The following is a 15222-nucleotide window of genomic DNA, read 5'->3' as shown; positions in this document are numbered from 1 at the left end:
GAGCATCTAACCCAAAAAGTCTAGAGGTAGTGAAGACTTCAGGGCTGGTTAATTTAGCAACTTTATAATGTTACCAAGGACCTAACTATCCGACTTCTTCCTATCTCTGCCATTCCAGCCTCAGCATCTGCTTCATTCTAAGGCAGGTTGTCCTAGGAATCATAATCTAATCCATCTGTCAGGGTTACTGCTTCTTGTTCACAAGCCATACTACAGAAAGCATCCCTTCCCTCAACAAACAAATACAAGTCCTCTATGACACTGAGAACCACCATCCCTGAAGCCAAGAGAATCCTATACTCGAAGTGGCTTAGGTCAGAATTAATTAAAGTTATCACTGTAGGGGAAAGAATTGGCTTAGGCGAGTAACGGGCAAAATTCGGCCCCCTGACTGTTTTTATAGATAAAGTTTTATTGGAATACAGCCACACCCAGTTGTGCAAATTCATTTACATATTTTCTCTGGCTGCTTTCACGCTACCAAAGCAGGTGTATAATTGTGACAGAGACCATCTGGCCCTCAAAGCCTAAAATATTTACTATCTGGCCTTTATGAAAAAGTTTGCCAAACCCTGGATTACACCAAACAAGGTTCACACCTGGAGCTAAAGATAGATCCAAATACATCCTAACTCTTGGCTGCTAAATAATGGAGGAGTGTAGAGAGTATGCTGGGGAGAGAACCACAGTGCCCATATTAGAGATGAGACAAAATTATTCAAGTTCTAGAAAAGTGGACTTGGGGAAACATAAAAACGAAATCAATTAAGGGCACCCATCATATTAGGTACATGTGAAATATCCTCTGCCCTTAGAAAATAATTCAAAGACCAAATACATTTAGAATAGAATTAAAACTCCTTACATTGTGGTGTACAAGGCCTGGTATAACTGCTTTCCTGTCCACCTCTTCAAACTTATCTCCCACTACCTCTCTCTCCAGCTCAAATTCCAGCCACCTGGCCTTCAATAAGCTCCTAGAATGTGCCATGCTCATCCCCACTGCTGTTTCCTCCGCCCAGAATGCTCCTTCTTCCCCAGCTCTTCAGCTGGCTGGATCCCTGTCATTCCTTAGGTCTCAGTTTACAGGTCAGCTCCTCAGTGGGCCTTTGCTGACCACCCTATCTAAAGCAGCCCAAGCTACTCCCCTCCTCCTATATTAGCCCCTTTAACAGAAGCCTGTTACAGCCTTTCTAATACAACCCAAAATCTGCAATTATTTTATTTGTTCATCTGAGTGAAGAGGAGGACAGACAACAAACTGAGAATTGTCCCTTGCCTGCCTCTCCTTCCACCGTACCCCAGTGTCCGGAAGCTCCTGACACATAGTAGGTACTCAGTAAGCTCTTACTGGTAGAAGGAATTAATATGAATTATACAACTTCTACTCCCTCCTCAGTCTTCCTCTATTACAGCAGTATTTTCACAGACTGTCCCTAAAGACAGACAAGGACTATGTCTCATTCTTCTTGGTCTCCCAGGGCCTGTGACAGTACCTGGAACATAATAGGCACTGGATGAATAAATTAAAGAATGAATGCTGGACAGAAAAACATGAGCAGGCAGGATGCTCATTTCCTGGGTGGTGGGCAGAGGATGAGGATGAGGTGGGCATCATCACGCACAGATCAGAGCTGTTCAGAACTGGAAGCAGCTACCTACCTCACAGTGCACGGGGATCCTGGATGTAGAGGAAGATAAAAGACCAATTTAAAGGTTACAGAGGGGGGTCATTTGCAGAATAGGAGATGATACTGCCTGACTTCCAAGGTCACCTGTCCCTCTGGGATTCTCTGAGTTATCCCAAGCTCTGAGCTTCTTCCTCAAGAGTGAGTTTCCTCTCTGGTCATCTGATGGCAGAGCTGAGCTAGGAATCACATTTATTCCTTCCATGACTGAATGGTTTAATGAAAATTTTACTTCTAGAATCTGATTACATCTGGGAATTTATAACATTTACAACCGACAGATGAATTGAAACACAACTAAAAGGCCCTGTTTGGTTGTTTTTCAGGGCATCCATATAGAAAGCATGATAAGAAAATATTTTTTCAGGAAACAGGTACTGATATATAGACCCTAGGGTGCAAGATTTGAATGTGAACATTAGGATAAAAGGATTTCGCCACAAAGTACAAGAATACTTGGTGAGTTCACTTTGTCCAATCAGTGTTGTTAATTCTTCTAAACCACTTTAGGCAAGGTCTTCATCCTAAATAACTTAGCATGTTTATTTTTCATGGAACATCAGGAATAAGAAAAGCTTTTTTGAAAAAATAAACTACCAAGGAAGAAATGGGAGTTTTCATTACCAGAATCCAATAATATTATCTTTATGTTGAATGAGTCAAGAAGGATTTCAAACCATCATTTTTGTCCTTTCCCCCTGAGGTTTGGGATTCATCAAATTCAGAAGGCATCCAATGCTGGATGTCTATTTCCCTAATCTTGGTGAGTCAGCAGCTTCTCTAGAGAGGGGATCTGCTATGACACTGCAGGTGTAGGATTGATACCTCATGACGTGTTAAGTTAAAATTTCAAAACTGCCCTTTCCCAGAACTAACATAATTCATGTAGATGGGAGGAAAGGATTTCTCACTGTGTTTGGCCCAAGGACTATTACAGGTTCTCACAAACCCAATATTTTTCACTCAAATGTCATTAGGAAGGTCATTATTCTAATTCTTCCATGTCTATGGCTCTGCAGGTTGCCATGTCTATTATTCATTAAGCTGGTTTCCATCTGATCCAGGCTCAGTCATCAAATCTTTACTTTTCCAGCTGGTTTTGGGTCTTAAAATTTATTTCAGTACTGGCTTTGACACAAAGGGCAAAGAGGAGCCCCTGAAAGGTATTGAATAAGTCAGAATGAATACAGGAGTAAGAATCAAATCCCGGTCATCTAGATCAAGAATCAAAATGTATTTATATAAATAAATAAAACAGCAGTTCATAAATCTGGGAAACCATCAGAATGAACTGTGGGCTTTTCAAAAATCTATTTTATGAGCTCCAGTATCAGAGATTTGAACATAGGAGGTGTGAGAACTGTTATATGCTAAGATAATAAAGGAAAAAGAATGAATTATGATAGTCATTTCTTAATGGAAAATTCTTCTGATGGAGCCTCTGTGAAATAAAAATTATAGAGATAGCTACTTATTTTTTCTTTTAAAATATCAATGATATTACGAAACATAAATAACATAATGAGCAACCAGGTACACATGACCCAACTTAAAAATAAAACTTTATCTTTGGAGTTGAAGGCCCTTGGGTACCCTTGACAACCCATGGTGTGCTCTTCCTCCTTACTGCCTCACTATGGGGGAATCTCAATCCTATTGTGTCCATTTCTTTAAGCAATATATAGACTTGCATTTTTTACACTTATATAGACAGGCTATAAGTAATCTATTTTTATATTTTATTATTTCTGCTGTTAATAACTCCTAAAAAACTTTTTTAATATCATGTGGATTTGTTTCAGCTGAAACGTCCAGTTACGACCAAAGCACACATTATTTTATGGATTTTCACTCCTCATTCTGTATTTAAGGTGTGCGGTGTGATCTGTAACAAATGGTGCATCTGCTGAGACTGAACTGACCGCTCACATTTAATCAAAACTATTGGCTCCAGGTCATGTGATTCATTGGGCTGAGTTTATTTTCTTTCTTCTTTTTTTTTTTTTTTACAGAATTGACATTTTGGCCAAGGCAATTATTTAGATTTCAGAGGTTTAAAAGTTGAACTTAGAATGAACTGGGCATATGGGTTAGGGAATTTTACACATAATTTCCTAGGCCTGAAACCTACATATTGAAACAGTGAGAAAGAGTAATCCCTTCAGTGATGGCACCTAGTCTTCCATAGCAAAATGGCAACAATGAGCGACAACAGCGACTGCCCTCACCGCATCAACAAAGGTAAGAAGGTGATTCTGAACAACAAGGCCTTACATTTATGTAGCATTTTAGGGTCTATAAAGCACTTTACCTTTCACAGGACATTTGATTTGACAGTGATTAAATAAAAGCCCCCAACACTGAGAATCAACTATAAAAGACAGTCTACAGAAACATGTAAAACACTGACATTAAGAATGTATCTGCAATATTTGCCACATTTTTGTGTTACAGATCTCAAAATAAGTTTAACAGCCAGATAGGCACTTTATTATATGCCAGGGCCTCCGATTACTGATGGAATTCGTTTGGTAGCACTAATGAAATATAAAACATCTAAAACATATAATTCTGCTATAAATTGACATACAGCAATAAAGCAGCATTTAAGTTAGTTAGCATTCACCTGTATAATAGAGTTAAACAGGGAAAGTCCTCAGGGTATTTTTAGATGGAAGCCAACATTATTCTAAGCAGAGCAAAATATGCAGATGAATCTGTGTTGAGGGTGGCTAAATATTTACGAAACCTCTCCTTGAGCATCTTTGACCGTGCTTACCGGGTGCAAGGTGTTTTAGAAACAGCTGGCCGCATGATTTAATGGAGAACTGGGCTTTCAGACAGGCCTGGGGTTTGAATCTCAGCTTTACTATCTGTGAACTGTGTGGGGGATTTTTTGATACATCATTTACCTCTGCAAACCTTGGGTTTCCCCAAGTGTAAAATAGTAAGGCCTAGTTTTGAGGACTGTGAGAATTAAGTGAAAATTATAAAACAAATAGCAAATATTTATTGAGACTTTTTTATGTGCCAAGTGCTGTTTTAAAGGCCTTTATATCCATTAATCCATTTGGTCTTCTGAGCACCCCTAGGAGGTATGGTACTGTTAAGGCCCCCATTTTATAAATTTAGAAATAGATGCTGACACTAGGAAAGGCCGACTCTTGCAGGGTCATATAAATAGTAGGCAATGGCTCTGGGATTGAAACCAGGCCATCCAGCTCCAGAGTCGCCCCTCTTCATCAGTATGTTTTAATCCTGATGACATTTCCTCTCCATCCTCACTCCATCTCCAGCCGCCCCCACCCCACCCACCTCTGCTGCCTGTGAGTTTGAGAGAACAGATAAAAGAAAAAATAGAAGTGGGAGAATATTAGGAGGCTTGGTTAATTTTTCTTTCCATGCTTTGACCCAAATGGCATCACGCAAATCAAAATTAACCAATTAGAAATGGAAAATCTCAATGATTTGATACCTATTTAGCAGAGGCCTTGAGGGTTTAGTAGGAAACAGGATGTTTCCCACAGAAGACAGGTAGACTTATGGTCCCTTCTCCTGCCTGGAGAGCCAGGGACCAGGGGTTTTGCCCCTAAATCACCAGGAGGGGAGGGACAGTCAGAGACACGTACATGCCAAGGGAAAGGGCAGGCTTAGAGGCATCCACTCCCATTGGTACACCCAAACCCATGTCCTGAGCACCGAAATTGTTTTTGGTTTACCAAACTCAGGCAAACTGGATTCATTCTGAGAGCAGAGACACAAATTGTAAGGCAATTTCACAAGATAAAAGCTCCTGCATCCTGAAGATACTAATTTTTCTGGCAGTAAATATATACATCAAGTATAAACACAGGCAAAGCACTTTTCGACATGGCTTTAATCAAAGGATAAAAATTTTTGGCAAATTACAGCTCTCTTGAAATTTATTTCCTGATAAAAATAATAAATAACAGTCAAGTCAAATCATTTTCATTCTCAAGATGTCAGTTTCTCCTTTCTGTGCACACCAAATTTTAGGAATTCATTTGGGTTGAAAGTGAGTAGCTAAGTGGAGATTCCTGCATGTCATCTTGTCACTTCTTTGGTACACGGCTTTGCACTGGAGTGAAGTGTGCATGGGAATCACTCACCTTATCTGTTAAAATGCAGAGTCCTGGGTCCCACACCAGACCTACTGAATCAGCATGGGTACTGGCAGGTTTCTGTTCTATGAAACTCTGCTTCCAGTAATTGTCAAATATACTGTTGGTTCAGCACCATGACTTACTCATTACCACCTAGGAGTACAGCAGAGGCTAACATGGTCAGGGTAGAGATTTTTTCCTCCAGTTAATAAGACAGATGAATGTCTGAATGTTTAAGTGATCACTTCTAGAACAATTTCAAACTAGATATTCAAACAGCATAAGTCATATGATCAGAAGAAAGGTTTCTCAAGAATTTCAGCTAAAAGGCAGCAATTAATCATGAGAGAATTCACTGTGAATAAATAAGTGAATTGGGCAGGACTACAGACAGTCTCAATGCCAGGTACATTCTCCTAAAGCCCAGCCTTAGCTTATTTTACAGATGAGAAAACTGAGGGTAAGATTAAGATTAAGAAACATGCATAAGGTCCCAGGGACAGTATATGATGGGCTAGGCTATATTTTCATGTCAGCTTGTCCTCACCATCACTCAGTACAATAGATAGGGTTTCCTCCATTTGAAAAATGAGGAAATGGATGTTCAGAGAGGTTAAGAGGCTGGCCCAAAGTCACACAGCTAAGCAATTAGTAGAGCAAATATTCCCAGGGAACTTCTGATTGATGCCAAAGTGTATCAACTACTGGACTTTATTAAGAGCTAAAACATCCTCTATGTTTATGAATAAAAAGATTACCAAATCTCCATGGGGAAAATCTGTTCTAGGAGGATAGAAACTCTTCAGTAAATAGAAGAGTTTTTTTTTTAATTTTTTAAATAACACTTCTTTATAGAATTCCTTTTCTTGTTCTTTCCTAAGCAATCTGAAAAGTAATTGCTAATATATCAACAGTTATTAAGAGATACATCCCACTGCATTAGTACCGCAAAATTAAAGATCTAAGTAGAGGATTCAAGCACCGTAAACACAGAAGAGTGTAAGCAAGCACATTCTATAAATAGTACATATGAGATTCTAAATTACCTGCCTGTCATAAATCTCTCTCTTTAATATACCTAAAACACCCTCCCACCCAAAGATGCACACAGTAATTGCTCTAAAAGATAGCTCACATTAAACTTATTAGGCAGCATCCCTTTGAAAGGACTGAGCATTGCCTTAATGATTTGGCTAGTTGGATTACATTTTGGAGTATGATTTAGGACCTTGACTAGTGGAAATTTCAGTCTTTGCCAGTGACACCTGGAATACAAGAGATTCCTGACAGAAATTCCAGGAAACCTGGAGCCCTGACTGCACACTGGAATACAAGTACCTATTATCGCTACTTCATATCAACCGGAATTAGAACCCTAGGGGCAGAGACTGTTCTATCAAGTGAAGCACCATCATCATCTCCATTCTTCTCCCCCCGCCACCTAAAAGAGTCAAAACAAGCAGTGATAAAATGCAGGTCCTCGTGAAGATGACATTCTGGAGGGATCAAGGAAACAGCATAGGTACAGGAACAAAAACAAACACACAGACAAATAAAAGTCAGCAAAGAATGCCTTGAAGGAAATCAAAGAAGACGACAGGATAGGGAGTAAGGGGTTCAGGAGGGCTACTTCAGATGCGGGGAGATCAGGGGAGGCTGATAACATGGCTGGACACGTACATATATGGTGATGTGTGTATGCATACGACACTATATGGCTTAAACCAGAAGAAAGATTGTTTCCCAAGCCTGTGGGATGTCCAAATGGCGGCCATAATCACCTGGTGGGTAGCAGTGCTCTACCACTTTTAAACTCAAAAGGTGAGTTAATAATCAATCGAGAAATAAGAGGTCACTCTTTTACTTCTATATTTCCCTTTCCTGCTACAAATGCCTTCCTGAGTCAGCGAGGCCACCCTTGTTCTTTGCAAAGCAGAATTTAAAGCCCCTAAAACAAAACACCATAAAGTGGCGCCATGGTCATGAGGCGAACTCAGTGGTGCACCTTCACTAAGAATAACAATAGCTGTTGGGGGCAGAGATCATTACTGGGCTTATTGCTATTACCACCCAGCATGAGACAAAAATGGTTTAGAACCCAGGCACCACACGGAATACCAAGAGTCAGGCACAGGCAAAGATGAAGAGAACAGTCACTGCGCTGCCATGGCAGGCTGTCAAATGCTGCCTCAAAAAGAGCAACTCTGTGGATTTCAAAATATGAAATGCTCAGTCTTGAATTGTAATTTTCAGAACCGAGCAGCTGACTACTGAAGATACTGCTTTGCTCCCTGGCGGGGCTGGCTACTACAAAGCTGGCTTCCATAGGTCAAGTTTATGGGGCCATCACCACCTGCTATTTTATTACCATAAAATAGTGAGACCAGTAAATATCTGCACTCAAAAGAAGCGCAGGGTATACTTGTTAACAATGAAGATTCCCAAGCCCCAACCACAACGATTCTAAATCAGTGAATTTAGAATAAAAACTGAGGATCAATTTTTTTTTTAAAACTGACACCAAACTCAGTTTTCACATATGTAGTGTAAAAATCACACTTGGAAAAACAGATTAGACAACTCTAGAAATGTAGATTCAGTCCAAAAGGACAGTTTTCAAAATTTCATCATCCATTGAAGTTTTTATATATATGTATATGGTTATTTTCTTTTCACCACTTTATATTCCACAAAGCATTTGAGATGGCCCTGCTAATTCATATTGGGGAAATTCTCTGATCAGGTTGGAAACATTTGAAAGATGTCCGAAACAATATAATCTGCTGATTAAAAAAACAGAACTATAAAAATATCAACTTAAGCTAAATAATAATGGCAGTGATGTTAATAACCACATTCAACAATTCCTATATTAGTACTATACACCAAGAACTACGCCATCATCCTCACCACCAAAACTAACAAAACCATTAAAGATTTTAGCCAGGTAATTGGACATCAAAAAATAGTCACTATCAGAGTCAGAGAGTCTATAGCCATGGTGCCCAGCCCTGCCAGACTTTGTGCTTGTTGGTCTTTTTTTTAATTGTGCTTTATTTTATTATTATTTTTAATTGAAATATCATAAAATTCACCTTTTTAAAGTGTACAATTCAGTAGTTTTTAGAATATTTACAAGGTTGCAAAACCATCATCACTATCTAATCCCACAACTCTTCATCACCCCAAAAAGAAACCCTTCCCACTAGCAGCGCCTCCCCATTCCCTTCTTTCTCTAGCCCCTGGAACCACTCATCTACTTTCTGCCTCTGTTCAACGCCTGCTTGTATACGAATAGGAAATATTTTTAATCCCCCTTTCAGAATTCTGAAATGAAATTTTGAGATCATATAACCTCTATATTCATATAAGTATCAGGCATGGTTAGTATGTGCAGATTATCAGTCTGTGCACTCCATTTGATAATGGTTTGTGCATTCTCCCATGTTGCTAGTTAGGCCTCTGCAGCCTTACTTTCAAGGACTGAAGGAATTCCATCAAACAGTGCACCTAACTAGTCTGGTGTTGTTCGAATTTACATTTGAAGATTGAGTTTTGTGAAAACTAGTAACCAGGTTTAAATATTCGTGTTTTGCCTTTTAAGAAACAATTTCAAAAAGAAGTTACCTGTATTTATGTCCTTTTTTAACATCTGTGTATTTAGAAGCCTGGCATAGGGGTGCACAGCGGGGTGGAGGGACGCTGTGAGTCCTCTCTGCCCCTATCACATCCCATGTCTGGAACAATCAGAAAGCCAGCTCTTTCTTTTATCATAAAAAATTTGGTGGCAGTCCCTATAGGACATGTGCTCCTCAAAAGTACTTCCCAGCGATTGTATTTGAAAAGTCTCGTGGCAGCTATGTTAAATAAAGCCATATGCAAACTAAGATCAAAAGAGAATTATGTTTCTTTGGCATTGTTTGGTGCCGAGCATCACCTTATCTGCTCCCAGGGCATAAAATCTGATTTCGCAAAGTATAACATTAGTACCTCAGCTTGACTTGCTTCTGATTTCTAGCACCAGGGGAAAAAAAAGCCTTCTCTCTGATTTAGGCATAGGACACAACTGTGTAAGAATTTACATCTGTAGGAAGGGGGCTGAGAGCAGAATCTGCCAGGATTTTATTCTTTTATTTCGCTTTACTGGCGAGGCAGAGACCATCTTAATAAATCCTCCTTTCCTCTTCTAGCACACTTAAAAACCCATCTTTGAGCTCCACTGACTCTATTAGGTTAGAACTTGGGTATTAAGTACAAAGGGAGGAACAGTGTGGGTGTGGGGGTGGAGAGAACCACAGAGCGAGGACTGAAGGAGAGCTGTGCGGCTACCACACCCGGAGGCCCTTCACTCAAGAAGATGAGGCAAAACAGACCACGCAAAGGACCAGAAGGCGTGTCAAAGACACCCAGGTTTCAAATGGGACGCACCAATCCACACACAGCATAGGTGTTCTTTCCTAGACACTACCTCTCATGAACTCCTTTGACTTCAGTTTCTGTTAGGACACCTTGATTTAGTTTCTGTTTTAGCATTTGTACAATAATAATTTTACTACAAAAGGTAAATGCCTTGTAAACTAATGAGAAACATATTGCTTGGCATAGTTTATATTGTCAGGATTTATGGCTCTAACGCTGAGGGTCTCTCTGACCTCGAAGATAACGTAATGAAACAGCAATGTGCTGCAAATGGCTCAGTCTGATTTTTTATTAGTTCTCATAATTGCCCCTTATTAATTTGTATGCACATAATAAGCACTCACCTTCACAGTTTGTCCGGCTTCGGGGCCATCCTAGAAGTAGAAAAAAACCAACAGAGGTGAGAACAGATAGATGGTATCTCCTGCTTATTCAAAAATATCGTCTGTTAATAATTTAGATCCAATTTCATTGTGTGTTAATTTATAGTATTCTCATGGGGACCATTCACTTAAAATGTGTGGGACCAGACAGTTCTCCATTTCCACCTGAGAGTAAGTGAGACGTTATGTATAAAAATGATATAAATTATCCAGTAAGCCAACCCCGTGCTACTTTTCATGCTCTTTGCTCTTGGTTGTGGTTTTAATTGCACTAAAGGAAAGCTGAAAACGTTTGGGGAGGTGAAGTATCACACCTTTTGGTTATCTTTAAATCAGATGTAGTTTAATTGATGTCTGATTATTTTAAGTCTCTACTAAGGAAATCTGCTGTAAACATAACCCATTAAGCAAGAAGATGGTGTGTCTCATATGGGAAGAACGTCCAAGAGTGGGCCCTCTCTGGCTGTTGTGATCCTGGGGGAGAAAGCGGGAGCGTTGATTGTATCTGGGCCCTTTTCCCATCCTGATTCAGTCTCAGCTTTCTGAAGCCCAAGAAAACTAATTGCTTAGTAGAAAATGAGCAAACTCGCCCAATCACCAGTCACAATACAAGCAAGTACTAGCTGGTTTGGGATAGCAGAACAAGCAACATCTCTACAATGAGAAAAAAATTCCAAAATTGAATTAGAACTTTGCAACTTTAGGCAAGTCTTTCTACCTCTACGACTCAGACTAAGGGGGTGAGAATTCTTGCCCTGCTGTGGCTAGGATGAAGCAGAACTATATAGTCAGTGGTTTTCAAACTTGGAGTCACAACCCATTAGGGGGTCATGAAGTCAACTTAATGAGTCGTGATCAGCAGTAAAAACAAAAGAAATCATATAACAGAACAAAAACTACTAGAGTACATAGAATGGGTAAACATTGTTTTGTGAAACTTTGGTTTCATTTGTCTATATATGTGTATGTTGTGGAGGATATACATGATTTTGAAACAAATACACATCTTATGTGGGTTAAAGTCTAAAAAGGTTTGAAAAGTCTGTATATATGAAAGTACTCTAAGTGTTATGCACAAGTCAGCTCCTTTATTGATGAAATTAATTTTCTAGTGAATCATGTTAAATAAGCAGCACTGGCCATTTTTTATGAATGTAAATTTTCTTCTAGTATTTCATTAAACACTGACAGATGGCTTCACCCACTTGCCTTCATTTGGTCTCTTTGGAAACATGATTTGTGGCATAAGCTTGATGAATCCACCCTGGGCTTCACTACCTGCTTGAAGGTGACTCAAATAGCTTGAGGTCCAACACACACACACAAGGTATTTTACAGGGAAGTTTAGATAGTCTCAACACAGACATGGCAGCAAATTTTTTGTTATGAAACAGATGAGTATTTTTAGTCAGAGCCTTTTATAACCTGAAAACAGTGGCTTTGTTTATCTGTTCTCTCTGAAGGTCTATGGTGGAGAGCTGAGGACGGGAGAGGAAGAGTGATAAATATTCAGTTTAACAAAAGCACTGAGGACAAGGTCTCACATCATGGAATGATCCATTTCTTTCCACAGGGTTATTGCAAAGTCGTTAAATGTCAAGGCCACAAAGAACTTTAATTGTGTATTGATATCCTCAGCTCTTTCCACAGGGGTTCTGAAGGAGCCCATGGTACCTTACTATTGATTTACTCAATTCCCACAGCTCATGATCCACCATGGGCCTCCTCCTCCCAAGTGTTGGTTCAGCCTCTGCCTAAAAATCACCAGCGACTGGGGATCTCTTTTCTTTACTGAGAAGTGGGCCATACAGAATAGTCAATCAATCCAGCTTTTTACCAATCCATAGCCAATCACTGCTTGAATTAAAGAATTAAAGAAGAGAGGCTTGAATTAAGGAGAAGGGTCAGCCCTCTAAGGGGAAGGCTCCACCTAACTTGCATATCTCTACCCCCCAGTAAGTAGATCAGGGCTGAGCCCATGCAGCACTCAAAACATATTTACCCTGGAATAAATGGTATTTATTTATTGTCCAGGCCCAGTTCCAGTAAAAGATCTGGAATGTTTTAATGCCCATTAAATCACTTGTCCATTACTCCCACCTGCTTTGTAAACAACACTGCAGACATCGCCTCAGCTGATATTCCACAGTCCACCTTAGGGCCTATGGACAGTGGGGCAGCCCTGGATTAGGAACTTTTTTTTCTGCCATTATATAAAACACAAACAATTACAGCTGCCTTCCCAGTGAGATGGCAGCTTAAAAGGGAGAGAGCCCAAAGCTAGGATTTGAAAAGGAAGAAAAATAATTTCCGAGCTCTCTGTACACTCACCTGCATGGAAAAGGTGAGAGAAGTCCCCTGGAAATGCTTCTCCACCACTGTCCCCACTCTCTGGGTTGCCTGAAACAAATCAGCCACTTCCTCAGGACGCAGGTCTCGGAAGCGCTCCACTGGCCGAAGGGGACACACCAGGACATCTGCAGTGAGGTCTGTTAAGGCACATTCTGCTGGCTTTGGGTAGTATTTTTACCAAGAAGTTTATACCCATAGAATTGAATCCCCTTGGCCCAGGGCCTGAACTCTCAAAGACTAAGGAATAAAAGAACAAATATTTACCAACCACTGATTTCCAAGGAGTTCAAAGAGAGCTTACAAACATGGTTAATTATACTTTGAAGGAGAAGCTGTGGTGCGCCAAAGAAATTCCTTTAAGAAAAAGGGACATTAGTGTACAGAGAGACACAAGTGCTGGCTGATATTATTGTGCCATGAGGCAAGATCTATTCTGGACCATTATTTCCTGACACCTGCTTTAAAGCTCTCTCTTCTCAAGCAGCCAAAGGCACTAGGTTAGAAAAGCAACTGGAATATCCAGTTGGTTTCTCTGCGTAGAGCATCGCGATTAAAATTTTTTTTTTTTTTTTTTATTATTTTTTTTTTTTTATTAATGTTATGATAGATTACAACCTTGTGAGATTTCAGTTGTACATTTTTGTTAGTCATGTTGTGGGTACACCACATCCCCCTCCGTACCCTCCCCCCACCCCCCCTTTTCCCTGGTAACCACCGATCAGATCTCCTTATCAATATGCTAATTTCCACCTATGAGTGGAGTCATATAGAGTTCGTCTTTCTCTGACTGACTTATTTCGCTTAACATAATGCCCTCGAGGTCCATCCACATTGTTGTGAATGGGCCAATTTCGTCTTTTTTTATGGCTGAGTAGTATTCCATTGTGTATATATACCACATCTTCTTTATCCAATCATCAGTTTCTGGGCATGTAGGCTGGTTCCACGTCTTGGCTATTGTAAATAATGCTGCGATGAACATAGGGGTGCAACGGACTCTTGAGATATCTGATATCAGGTTCTTAGGATAGATACCCAGTAATGGGATGGCTGGGTCATAGGGTATTTCTATTTTTAACTTTTTGAGAAATCTCCATACTGTTTTCCATAGTGGCTGTACCAGTTTGCATTCCCACCAACAGTGTATGAGGGTTCCTCTTTCTCCACAACCTCTCCAACATTTGTCGTTCTTGGTTTTGGATGTTTTTGCCAATCTAACGGGGGTAAGGTGATATCTTAGTGTAGTTTTGATTTGCATTTCCCTGATGATTAGCGATGATGAACATCTTTTCATGTGTCTATTGGCCATATTCATATCTTCTTTTGAGAAATGTCTGTTCATGTCCTCTGCCCATTTTTTGATCGGGTTGTTTGTTTTTTTGTTGTTAAGCAGTGTGAGTTCTTTGTATATTATGGAGATTAACCCTTTGTCGGATAAGTGGCTTGTAAATATTTTTTCCCAATTAGTGAGCTGTTTTTTTGTTTCAATCCTGTTTTCCCTTGCCTTGAAGAAGCTCTTTAGTCTGATGAAGTCCCATTTGTTTATTCTTTCTATTGTTTCCCTCAACTGAGGAGTTACAGTGTCCGAAAAGATTCTTTTGAAACTGATGTCAAAGAGTGTACTGCCTATATTCTCTTCCAAAAGACTTATTGTCTCAGGCCTAATCTTTAGGTCTTTGATCCATTTTGAGTTTATTTTGGTGTGTGGTGAAAAAGAATGGTCAATTTTCAATCTTTTGCATGTGGCTGTCCAGTTTTCCCAGCACCATTTGTTGAAGAGACTTTCTTTTCTCCATTGTTGAATATCTCTTTAGAGAAATATGTAATGAGAACACAATAGTAACAGTTTTATTTATTTTATTTTATTTTTAAAAGGAGTGTACACATTCTGAAAATGTACTAAGAACTTCATCTGTAACCGAGAGATGTACCACGTGGTTAAGTAATTTATGGCAAGGGTTCCTCAGACTGATTATTGAGCATTCAAGAGGACAGTTAAAGTTAAATCATTAATTTAAGAAAACGGCTGTCTGTTTATACAAACAACACCATCTTAATGCTTTCTGTAAGTTAGACAAGTCAACATGTTTACATTGGTCTGGACGAATAACAAGGTCTAGAGAAAAAAGATGTAAGTTTGATCATTTGTTGGGATCATATAAATATTCAACGTTACATCATCAATAACATTTCAGGTCCTTTTTGTATTTGAACTCATCATATATGTGTGAGTAAATACATATATACGTATGCATA

General features: G+C 39.5%; 1 protein-coding gene across 7 annotated transcripts in view; it reads right to left on the bottom strand.

The window, feature by feature from the left end:
• Positions 1-15222, bottom strand: part of FHIT (fragile histidine triad diadenosine triphosphatase) — a 1347126-nt gene that overhangs the window by 238184 nt on the left and 1093720 nt on the right. For all 7 annotated transcript variants that reach the window (XM_014731565.3, XM_023621204.2, XM_070238724.1 and 4 more), the window contains 2 exons: positions 12946-13091; positions 10576-10605 (listed from right to left, as the gene is read on the bottom strand). In XM_014731565.3, the coding sequence (XP_014587051.1) occupies positions 10576-10605; positions 12946-13091 (176 nt within the window). The remainder of the gene's footprint in view (positions 1-10575; positions 10606-12945; positions 13092-15222) is intronic.

This window comes from Equus caballus, chromosome 16 (genome assembly GCF_041296265.1).
Source record: "Equus caballus isolate H_3958 breed thoroughbred chromosome 16, TB-T2T, whole genome shotgun sequence".
NCBI lineage: Eukaryota > Metazoa > Chordata > Mammalia > Perissodactyla > Equidae > Equus > Equus caballus.
This window is presented reverse-complemented; position numbering and strand designations above follow the sequence as displayed.